At 51.8% G+C, this 18,247-nt stretch overlaps 1 protein-coding gene across 8 annotated transcripts in view; it reads right to left on the reverse strand.

Annotated features, from left to right (window-relative positions):
- Nucleotides 1–3,342: 3,342 nt before the first annotated feature.
- The window catches only part of POU2F2 (POU class 2 homeobox 2), a 33,021-nt gene continuing 18,116 nt past the window's right edge, over nucleotides 3,343–18,247 (reverse strand). For 2 of the 8 annotated variants that reach the window (XM_036232367.1, XM_016129933.2), the window contains exons 6-15: nucleotides 14,228–14,333; nucleotides 14,050–14,141; nucleotides 12,090–12,251; nucleotides 11,784–11,925; nucleotides 11,547–11,695; nucleotides 11,285–11,461; nucleotides 10,029–10,095; nucleotides 8,698–8,899; nucleotides 8,494–8,567; nucleotides 3,343–8,236 (exon numbers count right to left, since the gene is read on the reverse strand). In XM_036232367.1, the coding sequence (XP_036088260.1) occupies nucleotides 7,908–8,236; nucleotides 8,494–8,567; nucleotides 8,698–8,899; nucleotides 10,029–10,095; nucleotides 11,285–11,461; nucleotides 11,547–11,695; nucleotides 11,784–11,925; nucleotides 12,090–12,251; nucleotides 14,050–14,141; nucleotides 14,228–14,333 (1,500 nt within the window). In that variant the 3' untranslated portion in view covers nucleotides 3,343–7,907. The remainder of the gene's footprint in view (nucleotides 8,237–8,493; nucleotides 8,568–8,697; nucleotides 8,900–10,028; nucleotides 10,096–11,284; nucleotides 11,462–11,546; nucleotides 11,696–11,783; nucleotides 11,926–12,089; nucleotides 12,252–14,049; nucleotides 14,142–14,227; nucleotides 14,334–18,247) is intronic. The other 6 variants (XM_036232368.1, XM_036232369.1, XM_036232372.1 and 3 more) reach the window with 5 other exon arrangements.

Raw genomic sequence — 18,247 nt, forward strand, 5'->3', positions numbered from 1 at the left:
TTCTAGTGGTGGCAGGAATATTTGGGAAAACCATTAGATTCTTCTCACACCGCTGTCCCCTACTTCTGGCCCAATGTGAGCTGTTTCCCCCAGGGTCACCCAGTTTTCTCACTGTGGATCCCTGAGAGTGCTCGCATGTTGAGAAAGCATGACCTCTTGGGCAATAGAGGAGAGTAGCTCCTGGAACCAGACCCAGCTGTGGCATTGGAGAAGATTCTGAGTTCGGGCTGTCAGGGGAGGAAGCCTCATAAGGGGAGGTACTCTGATACCCATCCAGAGTTGAACTGTGGCTCAGCTAAGTATATTGGGAGAGGGGTAGTTGGGGTGGCTGACTGACGTTTGAATGCCTAGTTTGTCTCAAGTATTTTCTTAGATTTTCTGGAATCATCTTCAGACTGATCCTGTGAGGAGAGGATCTTGCAGGGAAGAAATCTAAAATCAAAACCAATAAATTGACTTGCCCAAGGTCATTCAACCCAGTTAGGGCAGAGGTTGAATTTAAGCTTAATTTCATGTGTTTTAATCACCCACATGCTTTACACTCTACTGCCTTCAACGTACTTGAGGGAGGAGATGGTGAGCGTGTGACCCTTGGCAGTGTTCAATTGCTATGGTGGTCTTGTTTCTAAGAGCCACGCCCCAAGAAAGTGAGCCCCTCCCTCCCCCAGGAATACCCCAGTCTTTTGGTTGGAGAGAATTTTTATTTGGAACACTAGCAAATGCGAGGTAAAAGGGAAGCTGATTGTCCTGGAACCAGGGGAAAGGGAGGCCAGAGGATGGCGTTCAGCCTCCACAGTACTCTGGACTCCCTTCAGTAGTCCTGTCGCCCTTACCACTGGGGCTCAAAGATGGACTAGGTTAGTCTGTGACTCGGGGGAAAAAGTGAGGGCTCAGGGACGGAAGAGACTTAACTAACCAAGGCCACACAGGTGGTGGAGCCAGGCCAGAAACCAGTCTCCTAACTCCATTGAGATTTTGCTACATCATGCTTGATTTAGTCATTTTTAAATGGAAGCAGCATTCACCCATTTGGCATGCTGACAGCTCCTAACAAAGCTCAGTTACCTGTTAAGCAGTTTGTGACCAGAGTGTGTTGCTCCTGGGCACCATCTTTGAGTAACCTCATACCCTGCAGAAAGGACTCGAGCCAAGTGAACCCAGCATGCCAGTCCCCCTTAATCACCAGGTAAAGACTCGTCAGACTGTGCCTCCTCTCAAGGAGAGCTATAACATCCTCAAAGTCCTGTCAAGTCAGTGCTTAGAACAATTGGAGGATTTACACTTGCAAGACCAAGTAAAAGTGAGGCTGAATTAAGAAAGTGGATAGGAATAGAGAAAATCTGAAGGGTGTTGGCTGACCCCAAGATAAAGATGCTTTTAGCAGGAAAGAACAGCTCTGTGACAGTGGTGTGACCATCCTTTATTGAATTGGTTCCTTTTTGGAGCCTTTAAAGAAAACTTTAGGCTCCCACACCGAGAAAAGTTTCCATGTACAAACATGTTTATGAATAAGACTCATTGTTCACCATCAGCCTGCTGAGATATCCTTGGCCCTCAGTTGAGCCACTGCCTTAAAAACGGTGGCCGTAATCAAACCTTTGTTGGATGCTGGGATTCGAGTTGGACAGGTGGAGGTTCGTGAACTTTATGTATGTTAAGCAATTCCCCCAGAGGTTTGGATCCAGCAGGCATGTCTGTGTGAGACCCAGGAATCTGCATTTGGAATACACCAGCACTGATGGGGGCGACATGCAGACCCCTGTTAAAATAGCTCTGCATTGCCAGTTTATAGTTGGATATGGAAGCTGCATAAGCAGAACCGTCAAGGGGACAGGACAGTGGTCCTCTAATGCCCAACGTGTTCTTGATGAGGTGGCATGACGGATAAGGGAGCAGCTGGGCACATTCACAGGGCTACGGATGATGCCTAGTTAAGCTCCCACATGCTTGCGGGTATGCTGTCTGTGCTTGTCACAGGATAGCCTGAGTGACAACGAACTTGGGAGTAATTCTGACTGCACCACCCTACAGGCAGGGGCTAGGCCAAATGACCTTCCCTAGAATATTCTGAACATCTATCCCAACATCCTGTTTCCCCAGCCCTAATGACTTGTCTTTTAATCTTGCCCAAGCAATGCAGTGCTAATACTTTGTCTTTCTAAATGATCAAAACCCTCCTACCCTTCCTTTTTCTTTCTCTACCCCTCTGTAATTTACAGAATCCCAACAGCTGAGTGCCAGGCATCTGTCAGAGGATGAGGTAATGACAAGGAGACCTGGTGGTAGTGAAAACCCAGTTGTGACAGCATTTCTGATTTTCAGTGGTGAGGTGTTGGGCATCAGCCCTGTGAAAATTGGTCCTGCCAAATAGTATGGACACAACAATTTGAATGAGAATTAACATCGCTCTAAAAAAGAGGGGGTATGTACCTTGTACCACCAGACAACTTTGTAGTCAACTTGGTTTTTAAAGGGTCTTGTTAGTGCTTTGGGGATGGAAGTGAGGCAGTACGCACTGCTTTCCTGGCTTTCTTGTGATTCTCATTGAAGACAGTGTGCTGGAGATCTGCTCTAAGCACTTGGGTCATCATTTAATTCTTACATCCCCAGGGCCAGCGTCATCTCTGTGTTACAGATGAGGATACTAATGCTCAACATATCAAAGGTCACATATCTATAAATGGCAGACTTGAGGTTTGAATTCAGGAATTTGAATTCTGGTTGGCAAAAACAAAAACAAAAAATGCTCAGGCCTTACTTTTGAATGAACATTCACTGAACAGAAATAAAGCCCTCCCTTCCCCAGCACACACACACCCACCGTATACCATGATTTCCCCATCACGCTTCCCAGGACAGAGAGGAAACCAAGGGAGAGCAGGCAGCATTTCTCTGTACAGTTTTTAATTTTTTATTTTGTGATGTTGTTCAGATGAATGACACACTCAAGTTACAAAAATGGGGCCTTAAAAGAAGCACATTGTACAATGAACAAGCAGATTGGAGTTAAGAACACTGAAACGCTAACCCGCTACCACGAGAAGAGACAGGAAAGGGGTACAGGGTGGGAAAGGAGGGGCTACCAACACAGAGGTCAGACAGAACTGAAAGGGGGCTAACTTGGTGGGAATGGAGGAAAGGCAGGTCTCCAGGGCCTACTGAATTAAAATTACTGAAGGTTATTTCTTGGTCTCCCTTGCCCACTAATTGTCACCTCCTCCCATCCCCATTCCAACCTGATCATTCAAATGAGTAGTTGGGAAACACCGTAAAGGCTGAGCCGATCAGATCTTTACCTGGCTGGTGGTCACCTTGCCCTAGCTCAGCCTTGAATTTGGGAGGTGATGGTGGCAGCAGTGGGATGAGAAGCCAGGAAGAAGTCAGCAGAGAGGAGCTGATCAAAGATCAGGCCCCAGCTTTCCCCCAGACTCCTCATTCCTTCCCCACCCTATAATCCAAAGGCCCTCTCAACAAGTTGTTGAGAGGCCCCCAGTCACCCTGCAATTATATAAATAAATAAATACTGAGCCCCTAGGCTTGAAGGACGGGCTGGGGGTGGGGCAGCAGGTATGGAGGAGAGGGGTGAGGAAGGGGAGGAAGAGGGGAGGGGTCACAGACATAGTAAATAGTTGTCTCCGTCCCAGCAACACTTCTCTCTGGATTTTTCTCTCCTTTTGTGTTTAACAAGGAGCTAACATTTCAAGGACAAATATTTAAAAATATACATTATTTTTTCTTTTTTTTGTTTCACCTTTGTCATCGTCATCTTGCTTTGGAGACTGCTGAGGTCAAAGTTCAAACCGCACGAAGGAACTGCGGCTTGGAGTTTTTGTGTATTTTTTTTTTTAATTTTTATTTTTAAATTTTTTTCACTTTTTTTTCCAACGTATAAAAAGGTAGCGGAGTTGTCTGTGGGTTTTTATTTTAATGGTTAAATCTTTGGTTTGTTTCTTTTTTCTCTTGGAGGCCTTTATCTCTCGCACTTGCCTTTCCCACTCAGAGGCCAGTGGGGGCCCGCGTGTCTCAATCTTGCTCAGTCTGTCTCACTCTCTCTCTCTCACTCAGTTCCCTCTACCCTGGGCTAAGGGGAGAGAGGTACCCTGGGATTTGGGTGGGTGAGGAAATCGAGTCAGGTCAGAAGGTCACCCCCCATGTGGCTGGTCCCTTACCCCATCTTCTCAATGTGAGGGGCTCAGAGACCCCCTCTTGACGCTCCCCAGGGAAGAGATACGTAAGAAACTTCATCCATCCTTCCCCTTCCTCCTGTCCTTAGCCCCAACTCACAGGGGCCTGGGTTCCCCATCTCCACCCACCCCCACTTAAACCCCAGAGCCCTCCATCCCAGAAGATAACAGAGAGAGATACTGAAGTTACTGGCATTTTTTTTTTTTTTTTTTTTTGGCACAATTAAAAGGCCTACCATTAGGGTAGGCCCAGTCTCTGTCCCTCTTTCAAACAGAAGGTCAAGGTTGTGGAGAAGAGAAATTCAGAGGGCTCCCCATTTCTCCAACTCAATCATCTTCCTCTCTTTAGCCCAGGCCCCTGGCCCCCCACCTCAAATCTTGTCTAGAGCCTGGCATGGGGTTCTCTCCCCAGCCCCCACATAACGTTCCCTAACCCCCACAACTCTCTCGCTCACACACAGACACACGGACACAGGCTCTATACAGACCACAAAATAAAAACGATGAGATAGTTTTGTTTCCTGGAGTCGAGACGGGGGACTGGAGTGGAAGGGGCAAGAGGGAGTGGGGGGCATGAATTCCCCCATCACCTTCCCAACCCTGGCTCCCTCCTGCCCCCCAGCCCCTTGCCCTGGCTGGCCCCCAGCCAACGATATTTGGTTTCCTTTTTTAACATTAAAGTTCTATGAGGTATTTGGTGCCTTATCTCGAGTCCTCAGGGGAGGGGGCCCAGGGGAGAGACCTGGGGCACACTTGCCCCTCCCTCCCTCCCACCCCCTTCCCAATATTTGGTTTCACAGCTGTAGTTAAAGCTTGGGATTTGGTTATTTTTTTCCCCCCTCCAGGAATTTTCTTTTATTCTTGTTTTTCTTTTCCCAGTTATGGGGGTTGGATGGGGAGGGTCCCCACCACCCCCCAGCTGCACGGGGGTCCCTCCACCAGTATCAGGCCCCATCTCTGCCCCCTGCTTCCTCCTCTGCTCTCTGCCCCATGCCCCCCACACTGGGGTGGGGGAGAGGTCCCAGGTGGCAGGACTTGATGGGGAGGAAGCAGGATGAAGTGGGTGGTGGTGAGTCCTGGATTTTTTTTTCCTTTTTTTTTCTTTTTTTTCTTTTTTTTTTTTTTTTTGGTCTAGAATCATAGTTTTTGTTCGAGTCATCTCCACCATGCCTTCCATGCTGCCTGTCTTCTCGGAGGGGTTTTTGGTTGTAATTCCTTTCACTTTGCTCTGCTCGAATGTCCTTCCTGTCTGTTCAGGAGCCCTTAGCCCCCTCTCCACCCTTGGGCTGGGGCCCAGGCCCTCTTGACAGTCTCTTCTCTTCAGGAAATAAAAATGGACAAACTCAGAGGTAGGGTGAGGGCAGGGAGTCGGTTCAGCGGAGATGCTTACATTCCGGTGAAGACTGGTTGATGGCACCCCAGGACCCATTGTGGGTGTCAGGGTGGGAGGGGCAGCCCAGACAAGGCACCCCAGATCTCCGCAACAGCTGAGTCTCTGCTGCTTCTGTGGCCCAGCCCAAAAGTTTCATTTCCCGGGTGGAAGAAGGGAGACAAAAGAAAAAGAACGCTGAGGCCCAGGATGGCGTCCGAGGCTTTGTCTGCCTCTCCTGGGAGTGTCCAGCAGCACTGCCCTCCAGGGCTCTCCCCTCCCTCTGCTCTGCCCAGCGAGGGGCGGGGGCCACTCTGACTTCCATGGCTCACGTCCTTCACAGCAACACTTTGGTTTGAGGAGAGACAGAAAAATGAGATAGAGGTAAGAGAAGAATGAAGGAAGAGGGAGAGACAGAGGTGAGCAAAGAAAGGAGACAGAGAGGAGAGCAGACAGACGGAAGAGAACAGAAAAGGAAATCAAAGGAGGAATCAAACCACCCGAAAGTTTGTTAGTTTTCCTTCGTCCATTCTTTTTACCTTCTTTCCTGTTTTTTTGTTTTTTTTTTTAAAGCTTTTTCAGTTGATTGGGAGGGCAGGGAATGTAGGGCTCTTCGCCCCAGTCCCTGACACCCTCTCTCAGCCCTGCCCACCGGCTTCCATCGGCCCTGGCTGAGGGACAGGCCCTGCCCCAGCCGCCCCCCTCCGGCTTTCCCGAAGACGACGTCCATGAGGTATTTGTGAAGAGAAAGAAGCATCAGTCCTTCCATCCGCCTCGGGGACCAAGGGCCTGGACCACTGGGGCCGGGCTTGGTTCCACCTCGCGGCTCCTCCTTATTCTCGAAGAGTCCTCATCTTCTTTCCCTTTAATATATATATATATATATAAATTCTTTTTTTCTAGTTTTAATTTATTGTTTGTTTGGTTTTTTGTTTTTGTTTTTGGTTCAAAACTTTGTTGGCCTCCACAGTAGCAGGAGGGCAAAGTGGCTCCCAGCGCCTTCTCTCCTCTGTTCGTCCTTGAGATTTGTCCAGGGCTGAGCTAACGCAGGGTCCAGCCAAGACTTGAGGGAGGTCTCATGGGAGCAGTGGCCACCACAGTGCCTGCTCAGATGGGGACCACAGGTCATGGCACTGTCCCCGCCACATGGACCCTGATGGGGACGCCATCTCGAGGAACCCCACCACTCTGGGGTGCGTGCGTGTATGCATGTGTGTGGGGGAGAGGAAGAGGCATCTGCCAGTATCAGAGGGGTATGGGGGTGGGGGGAGCGAGGTGAGTTCTCTTTTTGGTTTCTGGTCAATGTCAAAGAACGTGAAGGATTCCCACGGATAGGCACTGGAATATGAAATTTTTTTTCTGGGAAACTGACAGACAAGGGTGGAAAAAAAAGAACTTGAAAGCCCTCACCTCATCCCCTCTTACCTGGAACTTCCGCCTTCCCATGGGCTGGGGAGGGGAAGATCCCAGAGCAGAGGATGATGGGCCGAGAGGGATGTATGAGAGATAGAACTTGGCAAAATGGCCTAGCCCACCCTTTAAAGGAAAAAAGGAGGTACAGGGTTGAAAAGTCATTCTAGGTCTTCCCCTGCACTCTCCCCTGGCTGGGAGAGGGAGGAGGTTAAAGCGAGACCCCCGCCCTGGGGGGTGAGCTGGAGGCCAGGGGAGAGGGGGACACATGGTAGGGACACATTCCGTTGAGCTCAACACTAAAAATTCTGTACATCCTTTGGATGAAGCTACTGAATATTTGGTGTAAGGTTGTTCAGGCCCTTTCTCTTTCACCTTCTGGAAAAGAACATTTGGTGGGTGGTTCTAAGCCCACCCCTCTGCCCCAGGCTGTGCCTCATCTTCGCTGGCCCAGGGCTGGGGGCTGGGGTTAGGAGGCTGGCACATTCTCTTTTTCTTTCTCTGGCCTCCGTTGGGGGAGGCAAGGTTGGGGGTTAGCCCCACAGCCAGGGGCTCGGTGAGGTCCGCTCTGTGAGGCTTCTCAGCCCCTGGCAGGGAGTTCTTATTTGGTGTCTTAGCCGTGAGGGTGAGCACACTGAGGTCTGGTTTGCAACTGGTTTTTGGTTTTGCGGGGGATTTTTTGTCTGTTTTTGGTTTTTTGTTTGTTTTTCACCTCTGGTTTCTTTGGGGCAGCTGGTTTCTGTTGTGATTATTTTTGGTTTTCTTTTTTGTTGGTTTCCTTTCTTTTTTTTTTTTTTTTTTGGTTGGTTAGTTTTTTTGGTCTTTCTCCCTTGTCACTCCTTCTCCGAGGACCCTCTGCACCCCCACTGCTGGCCTCCTCGCCCTCTTCCAGGCGAGGGACCGAGGTGGGGACAGAGGGGTAGGAGGGGAGGTGTGGCGGGCCCTCACTCGGGCTTGGACCCCGCCTCCGGCCCCCCTGGGCCTCCAGGGGTCTGTGCTGCGGCCTCGCTGGAAGTGGAGGAGGAGGACGAGGAGGAGGAGGACGAGGAGAGGCCAGGAGACTTGCTGGAGATGGAGGCTGCCACGGCTGCAGCGGCTGCTGAGACCAGGCCCACGCCAGGTGGGGCACTGAGCAGGGGCAGCCCAGCATGGTTCAAGAAGAGTGGCGAGGTCACCAGGCCGGGGCTCCCTGGGGCGGCGCCAGCTGCCCCCAGCACCAGGTTCCCACTGCTGTCAAGGCTGGTAAGGGGCAGAGTTCCACCAGAGGCCAGGGCTGGCAGGGAGAGAGAGAGGCTGGGCTGCAGGTGCCTTCCAGCGTCCTGCACACAGTGCTCTGTCTCCCCATTCGCCCCACTGACCCCCATCAGCAGCCCTCACACCTTCCCCAAAAGTGAGATGGGTAAGAAGAGGCAAGCAATGCAGTGAGCAGGGGCAGGATGGCATGGCTGGAGCAGCAATGGGTGGGTGGGGGCTCATGGCCCCTGGGGGACAGGGCTAGTGACGATGGCAGTGACATGAGGCAGCACGCACCTTGGATAGTGGCCAAAGGGTTGTTGCTCATGAGGGCTGGACTCAGCCCGGAGCTCAACCCCACCATTGTGCTTCTGCAAGAGGCAAAGCAGAGGCATTAGCAGGGCGGAGACCCGCTGGTGGACCTAGGGCTCAGCTCCTCACCCTGGAAGCAGCAGCTACTGGCTTCTCCCACAGCCTCCCCTCCTGCAGCTGCCCACTTACCCCGCGCTAGGGTTCAGGCCCGACAAGCCGATAGCCGAGTGGCTGCCTTGAGGGCTGGGATTTGTGCTGTTGGTGGTAGCCGGGGGTGGGGGAGTGACAGAGGGGATGGAATTGAGGGGGGGCGCAGCCCCGCCCCCGCCCCCACCCCCTCCGACTGTCCGGCTGGGATGGAGCGTCCCCACAGCTGAGGATAAGGTAGTAACTGCCAGAGAGACACAGAGAGGGAGATTTCAGCTTCTGCACGTCCCCCTCCCAGGAATCTGAGGTTGGCTCCTGCCTTCTTCCTACCCAGTCTGAGCCGACCCAGGCCTCCTGCTCTCTTCCCAGCGCCATTTCTCTGTGTCTCTGTCACACTGACAGCCATCACTGCCATTGCAGTTAGAGCAGCTGTCACCCACTGAGCCTGTGCCCTGTGCCCAGTGTGTGCTAGCACCCCATGCACTCTGTCCTGGACTTCACCCCCACACACATACCCTACTTCTTTTACAGGACAAGAACTGGGGACAAAGCCCTATGGCTCCCTCTAGGGGCCAGGCGGGAGAGTGCGGCTGCGCATGCACAGCGGTGGGCTCAGGAACTGGCAGGGTGAGAGGTCTCAGAGCGGACTCAGGCCTGACAGCCAGAGCAGCAATTCCTGGCTCTGTCACGTCCCAGCTGCGCCCTTGGAGAAGCGCTTTCACCTCTCTGGCCTTCAGTTTCCTCATCTGGAAAATGGGGATCATAACAGAACCTGCCTCATGAAATAGGCATGAGGATTAAATGAGTCAATATTCTTTATAAAGTGTTTAGAACAGTGCCAGGCACACCATTACTGCTTTATAAACCTCCACTTACTTCTTAACCTGGAGAGGGGCAATATGGTGTTTTACATTATTCTTACGTATGGTGTTAAACACGCTCTGTCCCAGGAAGGGGGGAAAGAGGGCTTTGTACAAAGAATGTGTGTGTCACACTTGTATGTACATATGCATGTATATCGCCTCTGAATGTATTATGTTCTCAATAATCTTGTAAAAACTGAGGACTAGAAAAAAGTAATTACTTCTGGAGTTTGCAGTTTACAAATACCAGGAACACAACCTAAATCCATCATCGCCTTTTGGCACCTCCACACTCTTCTCATGGGAAACGGTGGAAAAGATGAAAGCGAGTGGCTCTGGCCAGGAAGGGTGAGGCGGCCCTTTCCCCTGTGCCTCTCCCCCCACCCCCGTCCTGCACCCCAAGGCTCAGCCTTAAGGCCCACGGGTAACTTGAGCCACTTGAGACGTTCGGGTTGAGGCCTGCACTGTGTTCTCCACCCCGACCCCCCGCCATCTTCTGCTCTCCCTGACCTGTTGTGCTCAGACTGCTGGAGGCTTGGGACAGCGGCAAGGTCCCGGCACCCCCTTGGGGTGTGACCTGGAGAGGAGAAAAGGCATGGTTAGGCCCCCGTGCTGCTCCCTGTGAATATGACCCTTAGGACAGGTGAGGGGGGTTCTGGGTACAAGACTTTTATATTGTGCCAGGTGCTTTCCACTACTTCCTACTTCACATGCGCCCTAGGTGATCCTCAGCCACCAGCAGGAGGGTGTACTTCCCAGTCGAGGGGCTCCCCTCTCTGACACTATCTAGTTGCAGGTCCAAAGTGTGTGGGGGAGAGAATGAGGAAAAGTTGTGTGTCTGTGAGAGTGTTGGGCTGTCGAATGGTTTTATTCTCTGGGAACATCCACCAGCTCCTCTTTGGCTTCCCTGCCTCCAGTTTTATCCCTCCATCAGCCCCAGCAAGCCTCACTCTAATGTGACCCTGTCTCTCCCTGGCTCAAAATTCCCCCTTAGCTCCTCACTGCCCAAGTTCAAGTTCAAATTCCTCAGCATGTAACTTGAGTATCTGTCTTCAGCCCACCCCATTCCACCCCCACACTCATTCATATACATTCTGGCTCCAGCTGCACTAACCTGTATGGAGTTACTCAAATAGGGCTTGACATGCTCTGCTTCTAGGCCTGGTGCACCCCGGTCCCTTTGCCTGTCTTCATGTAGCTGGCTAATTTTTGTCCTTTATGACTCAGCTCAGACGGTGCCTCCTTCCCCCACATCTTGGCAGGGGTGGGGTGGGGTGGGGAGGCTCCTCTGGGCCCCTGGCTCCACTCTATAGTGTCACAGCCCTTTCCACACTAGACAGAACAAAGGGATGCCCTGGTGTTGTCTGAGCCTGAGCGGGTCTGTGTGGCCGTGGTCCTGAGTGTACACCCAAGGGTGTCATGATGTTCCCGCCTGTGTCTGTGGCTGTGAACCTGTGTGTGGAGGGGGCTTATATTCCTACCTGGTATCCATCCCTGTATGACTGTGTCCTGTGACAACTCTGTTTGGCTATGTCGGTGTATGTCTGTGGGTGCTTGTATCCCTGACATAAGGCCATGGTTCCCTCTTAACTATGTGTCCCTGTGTGACAATACTCCACCTATGTGACAACCTGTCTCCAAGGGTGACTCTGCCTCTATTCTAGGCACTGTGGACAAACAGGTAGATCGTGCCCCACACAAGGTGCCTGTTGAGGGGCGAGAGAGATGACGGAACTCTGCCCCCACCCCCGGAAGGGCTCTGGTACCAGATGGGGGCTGTAGCTGGCGGGCTTCCCGGGGCTGGGCAGCATGGGGGCGGCGCTGCAGGGGTTGATGCGTTTCTCCTTCTGGCGCCGGTTGCAGAACCAGACGCGGATCACTTCCTTCTCCATGTGCAGCTGCTCTGCGATCAGCAGGATCTCCTCTGAGGTAGGCTTCTGGTTCTGCGGGCACAAGGCTGGTTAGCCCGGCCCCCTTTCCCCGTCCGTCCTCGGAGCCCGGGGGTGGGGCGGCGAAAGGAGGGCTCACCGCTAGAAAACTCTTCTCTAAGGCGAAGCGGACGTTTGTCTCGATGCTGGTCCTCTTCTTGCGTCTCCGGCCGGGGAGCCCGTCGAAACCCAGGTTGGGGCTGCTCAGCTGGTTGGGGCTGGGCAGGCTGGAGTCCACAGACATAGTCTCTGTGCCCAGGAGGAGACGGGGGCATGAGAGGGCGCCTCCCATTGCCCGCCGCCCGCGGCCCGCCCGGGAGCCCCAGCCCAGCCCCACCTGCGTCGTTGAGCCACTTCTCCAGGAGGGGCTTGAGTTTGCACATATTCTTGAAGCTCAGATTGAGGGCCTCGAAGCGGGAGATGGTGGTCTGGCTGAAGTCGTTGCCGTAGAGCTTGCCCATGGCCAGGCCCACATCACCCTGGGCCAGCGGGCGGGGAGAGTGGCAGTCAGGGTGGGGCCTTCGGGTTCTGGCTCGCCCCGCCTACTAGCCGGCTCTGTCCTCCCCAGCGCTCGGTCTTCCCACACCCCTACGTCCCCTCCACACCCCTCCACCCTCCACCCTTTCCGCTGCCGGCCCCAGACCTGCGTGAAGCCCAGCTTGATACGGCGTTGCTTGAAGGTGCGAGCGAACTGCTCCAGCTCTTCCAGGTCGCTGGGCTCCTCGGGGTGGGATGGTGGCTCCAAGCATTTGGGGGGCTGCGGGTGCGAGAGGTGCGGGTCGGGCAGCGTGGGGCGGGTCACGGCCTGGTGGGGCGGGCAGGTGGGCGGGACGCAGGACGGAGGACCAGGATAGGGCTCAGCAATGACTGAGCAGGCCGCCCTCCCTCCCTTCCTGCAGACTCCGCCTGCCCTCAGGAGGCCCCAGTCAGTCTCCATCAAGGTTACTCTGCCGCCCCACATGGGGCCTCTCACTGCTGGGATTCTGCACATTCCCCTCCAGCATACGCACTCCCAAAAAGAGCCCCGGCCTCCTGCACCAAGGCCTCTTTCCCTAGAGCGGGGAGGGGGCGGGAGGGGTGGGTAGGCGCCGTGGGCGGGGGCCGCGGCTGAAAGCTCCTCTCCAGAGCCTTGCTGGGTGGGCAAGCCTCTCAACCTCCCTGGGCCTCAGTTTACCCCTCTGCAGGATAGGAACAATCACACCCGCTCTGCCCACCCAGTGGCGTTGTCAGAGAACTTGGTTAAAAATGGTAGGTTGCAAATAAAGTAAAAGTATTTAAAAATAATAGATAAGAAGGGCGACTGGGGGGATTTACAAAGAAGAAACAGCTCTCTCTCTCTCTCTCTCTGGAATGCTTCATTTCCCTAAAAATAAAAGACCTGAAATAGGTGGAGGATGAAGGGATGCTAACCACACAGGCCCCTGATTCATCATCCAAAACTATGGGGTCAGAAGCTTTTGGAATGCAGAAATTTTGTAGATTTTGGAAAGCCTACAGGGGGTATATATCATGGATTATTTGACACTCCCCACCACCACCAGGGTCAAGACATTACTCCGTAAATGAACAAACATATTAAAAGCTCTCAGCAAAGTCCAAATCACACAAGGGGGATAAAGAAAAGTCACACACTGCCTCCTATCAGACTAAGGCAGCTTTGGCAGCCAGGTGACTTCTGGTGCCCACAGTAAAAGAACGACTTGAGTTTCTGGGCATTTTTGGATTTTAGAATGGCAGCTAAGCCCTCCATTAGTCTCTGAACTTCTGAGGTTTTCTAAATAGTTCATATACTTTTTGAAAGGTCTGTTAAAAAACATGGGTAGGAGGGATCTTTGAAATCTGTAGAGGATCGTGAAAGATTATTCTGAAAGTCTAGAACCCAGGCAGCAAACCAAGAGGGGCCATGGGGGCCAGGCTGAGGCGCCCTGGAGAGCTCACGCCTTGCCAGAGGGACCCCTGCTCCAGCCAGCAGCCAGCTGCCCACTGCCACCAAGCCACGTGGATGCAGATCCGGCTTGGCCAGAGCTTCTGGTTTGTCAAGAGAAACTTGGAATTTGGTGTTTTCTGGGAAATTTATTGTCAACAGATTTAATTTTTCAAATATGTTTTGGGCTGAATAAAACACATCTGTCCCCCCACCCCCACCCCACTTGCAGTGCCTGGCCTGGGAAGGGGGCGTGAATCAGGACCCAGCAGACCCCTTCTTGGAGAGCCTTCCATTTGGAGTCCTGGAGGAGATCTGAGGCACTCAAACCTAACAACTTTCAACCCCCCAAAATATCCTCTGCTTGTGCACAGGTGCATTGTGGGGTAGTGGGGTCAGACCCAAATCTTCACATTCTCAGAGGCATCCACATGCCTGAAAGGGTTAAGAACCTCTGGTCCGGCTGAGTCCCCTGGTTCTATAGAGGAAGGAGCCCATCCAGACAGAGTGGCCTGCCTGAGGTTCCACAGCAAACTAGTGACAGGGCAGAGCTGCCCCCTGCGGCTGTGGGGTGGGCCAAATGAAAAGGAGATGCCCCAACCCCAACTCCGCCCTCCTCCAGCCAGCCTTCCGCAGGCCCTGCTGTGGACCCAGCATGGCACACTCAGTGGACACTCACCTGTGTGGGCAGCCCGGCCCGGGGCTGGGAGGTCAGAAGAGCTCCCTGGGTTTGCTGAGGTAGCTGGAATAGATTTGGCGTCGGTAGCAGGCCTGGGGAGACAATGGGGAACACAAGGGGTGAGGGGGAGGGGGAGTTCTGTGGTGGCAGCCGGGAGGCCATCAGGGTGAGGCCTTACCTGGCTGACTCTGCTGGGCCTGTGGCAGCAGGAACTGAGCAGGTGGCTGGAGGTGGTGACCCGGCACAAGCACCAGCTGCTGGAGCTGGAGGAGCTGCTGTATGTCCTGCCAGGGAGGAGGATGGACAGAAAGACAGCCTGAGTCCCTCTGCCTCATGTAAGCCCTGGGGGTTGCTCCACAGGTGGCCTGGCAGTGAGTAGTGAGGGACAGAGCACCTATTTCTGAACAGCATCCTTGAGCTAAGGGCGCCTGATCCCTGAGCTAAGGGCACCCGGAGGCTTCTCGCAATCCCAGGCTTCCGGACCGTCCTACCTGAGCCGTCCAAGAGGGCTCACTCTTTATTTACCTCTTCTTTCTTGATGAAGTATTTGCCTTGTCTTACATTCCCATGGAACAAATAGAATTGTTTAAAAATGTAAATCCGACCAAGTCTTCCCTCTTTGTAAAACACTCCCAAGGCAAACGCTATCATGTCCCGAATGAGCTCTGAGGTGTTCCGGTCCACAGCGAGTGAGCAAGGGGACTGACTGTGCAAGCACTTTGGAAAACTCTTGGCAATGTAATGGGTTGAACTGTGTTCCCCCGAGAAAGGATATGTTGGAATCCCCACCCCGGGGCCCCACATTGTGACCTTAATTTAAGATAGGATCTTTGCAGATGATCAAGTTAAAATGAGGTCATGGGGTGGGGTCGGGAGAGGCTAATCCACCATGACTGGTATTCGTATAAACAGAGGAAATTTGGACACAGACACGCACAGAGGGAAGACGAAATAAAGAGACACAGGAGGAGCAGGCCGTCACAAGCCAAAGAGAGATCTGGAACAGATCCTTCCCTCTCACTCAGCCCTCAGGAGGACCAGCCCTGCCGATGCCTTGATTTTGGACTCGTAGCCTTCAGAACTATAAGATAATAAATTTCTGTCATTTAAGACACCCAGTCTGTGGTTCTTCGTTACGGCAGCTCTAGCAAATGAATAAAGGCACTGTTTACTAAAGCCGATCCCACACTTGGGTAAGCTGCCATGGGCTAGAGTGTTCACGGCAGAACCATTTACAATAGCTAAAACCTGAAGAGAGCCCGAGCACCTATAAACAAGTGAATGGGTAAATAAATAATGGGTAAATAAATAAATAATAAATTGTCATTCATGGAATGCTCTACAATCTACAATGACGCAGAGCAGTATAAACTTCCTTAACGTAATGATAAGTGAACGAAGTTGGCCACGATAGAGAACATCCTGTTTGCTACCTTTTATGTTCCATTTGCAGGTTAGAAGTTGGGAGGTAGAGACTAGAAGGGATTCCAGGGGGGCTAGATCTGGAGGCCAGTTAAATGGGCGTGCTCGGTTTATGAGTATCACATACTTAGGATTTGTGCACTTTTTGGTATTTGTCATGCTTCAATGAAAAGATTTTTTAAAAGGGGAAATGAGGCAGGGAAAGAAAAAAATCCAGCCCCTCCACCAAAAAAGTAGGAGTATAGAAGAAAGAAGATTGGCAAAATGTTGCTATCTATTGAGCTGGGTGAAGATACATATAGTTCCTTATATGGTTCTCTTTATTTCTAGCTCTGAACATTCCCAAAAGAAAAAGCAAAACTCTCTCTCTCTCTCTCTCTCTCTCTCTCTCTCTCTCTCTCATTCTTTCTCCCCTGCCCACCCCCTCCCCACACCATGGCCTCTTGTAGCCCAAACCAATACAATTTAACTCCTCACCTGGCTTCTAAGGTCCCTTGTACTGAGGCCTTTGTTAGTCTTCCATGACCACGACTCCCACCTTGGGGCCTTTACACGTGTCGTTCACTCTGCCAGGCAGTTCTAATTCTTACTCTCCTGCCTGAGCCCTCCTTGTCACTCAGGTCCTAGCACAAAGTCATCTTTTCAGAGATGCCCTCCTTGACCACCTACCTAATCCAAACCAACCTGCCACGATATCTCCCTCTGCCACCTCTATTTCACCTCCTTCGTAAGACTTATCACTACCAAAAGGTAGTTCTCTCTGTTTACTCTTGGGTGGTGTGTCTCCCTCATGGTACGTCAGCTCCGCGAGAATGTGATCTCGACTGTTTGGTCACCGCTGTAATCTCAGCACCTAGAACAGCATCTGGCCCCCAACAGGTGTTCCATATATATTTACCGAATGAACTAAGACTGATGCATCATAATTTACTTACCAACTTTTATGTAGAGTTGCAAGTTATGTTAATTACAGTTATAATATTTGCTTTCTTCTGGGGAATTGGTGCAAGAGATGACACATGCCTCTCAATCCCTGTCAATGCTATTATTATTTCAGAAACCGATTTAATGTCCCAGGAAATGTACCACTGGGAGGAATATAAGCAACTTGACACAAAGAGCTCAGTTCTCTAATATATGAAGAGCAATTCAAAATCAATAAGGAAAAAAACTAATCACCCAAGAGTAAACTGGCCAACAGATAGGTCTGGCAACCGTCCAGCAAAGGAAATACAAACAGCTCTGAATGAAAAAATGTTCAGATTCACTCACAATAGGAAGAACACAGCTATAACCGCACTGAGATAATATTTTTACCTATCAGATCGACAAAGATAACACACCATGTTAGAGTGTGTGGGGAAACACCCTTGCACATTGCCGGTGACAGGCTAATTTGGTGACGTCTATCAAAATTACAAATGCACACACCTTCTGACTCAGCCATTCCGCTCCTAGAAATTTATCTTAGGGATGTACCTGCACTTGCATGACATAACTTCCCTAGAAGGATACTCCCAGCAGCAAGCAGTGTTTTAGCGGAAGAGTGAAAACAAGCTGAGTGTGTGGCAGGAGAAGGCAGGAGAAAGCAGGAGAGCGCATTCGGGCAGATCTTCATGATGGGATATTATGCAGTCATGAAAAACAAGGATGCTCTTCATGTCCCGATACGGAACAACCTCCAAGATGGCCTGTTGAATGGAAAGCTCAAGAGGCAGAATGCTAGGGATGATGTGCTACTGTTCCATTATGTTCTTTTCCTTCCTTTATAGCAATTATTGGCTTCCCATCTGTCTTCCAACAAGAGTGGGTGCCAGCTCCATGAGGGCACAGACTCGTATGCCTTATTCCTCACTGTATCCCCTACGTAGAAAGGTGCCTGGGCATGGGGGTGTGTACTAAATGTTTGCTGACTAAAGAAATTGAAGAATGAGAAAGAAGATTCTGGGTGAACAACAAGCTGGCTCGGGACCGGGGTTAGCCAGTAGGAGGCCCCATTTCTCCACAATCTAGAGGCAGCGTGCAATCTAAAGCCACTTGGGGGCGCATTACCACCGAGTCAGATGGTAGAGAAGTTAGTGAAAGCGAAGAGATGCCAGAAGGGAGAAGGACCCCTGCCAGGATATTTAGTGCGTCACCTGTCCGATCCCTAACCCATGAGAAAGACTAGCACAGAGGGCTAGCACACACAGTAGAAGCCGAGAAGGAACAGACCCATCCAGCTCACTGCTGCGTTGCGCTCACCTCCCACTCCCACGCCCCGGTACAGGCATCTAACTGGCGATCAATGAATTTTCAATGAATGAATGAGATAAATTGCTGGTGGTGTTTCAGGGCCCACTGCGCTTTGCTGCAGTTGGGATCTTGGCCACAGATTGGGGCAGAAAGCCTGAGACACATGGTTTACATGACATCCAGGTGACCTGGAGTATAACTGTCTGCTCTCCCATCTGGCTTGGTTCCTCCTGGTAGGGATGAAAGCTGTGAGAAGCAGCTAGAGGACGCCTAGACCCCGAGAGGCCACTGTGTGCAGCCCAGGTGCAGTGCCTCACCCAGACACGGGGTGCACCTCCCACTCCCCAATCACTGGTCTCCACACTGGCTCTGGCACCCACTGTGATGGAGATGGTGTCAGTCATATGCATTGACACCCACTGGCCAACCCTGATCTGGCAAATTATGACCAGTTCTGGACACCTGTTCTAAGACATGGACAGCCTAGAGTTAAGTTAAGGGAGGACAGAAAGGGATGGGACCTGAGACCACGTAAATTCTA

The sequence above is a fragment of the Rousettus aegyptiacus genome, unplaced genomic scaffold (genome assembly GCF_014176215.1).
Source record: "Rousettus aegyptiacus isolate mRouAeg1 unplaced genomic scaffold, mRouAeg1.p scaffold_m13_p_14, whole genome shotgun sequence".
Lineage (NCBI taxonomy): Eukaryota > Metazoa > Chordata > Mammalia > Chiroptera > Pteropodidae > Rousettus > Rousettus aegyptiacus.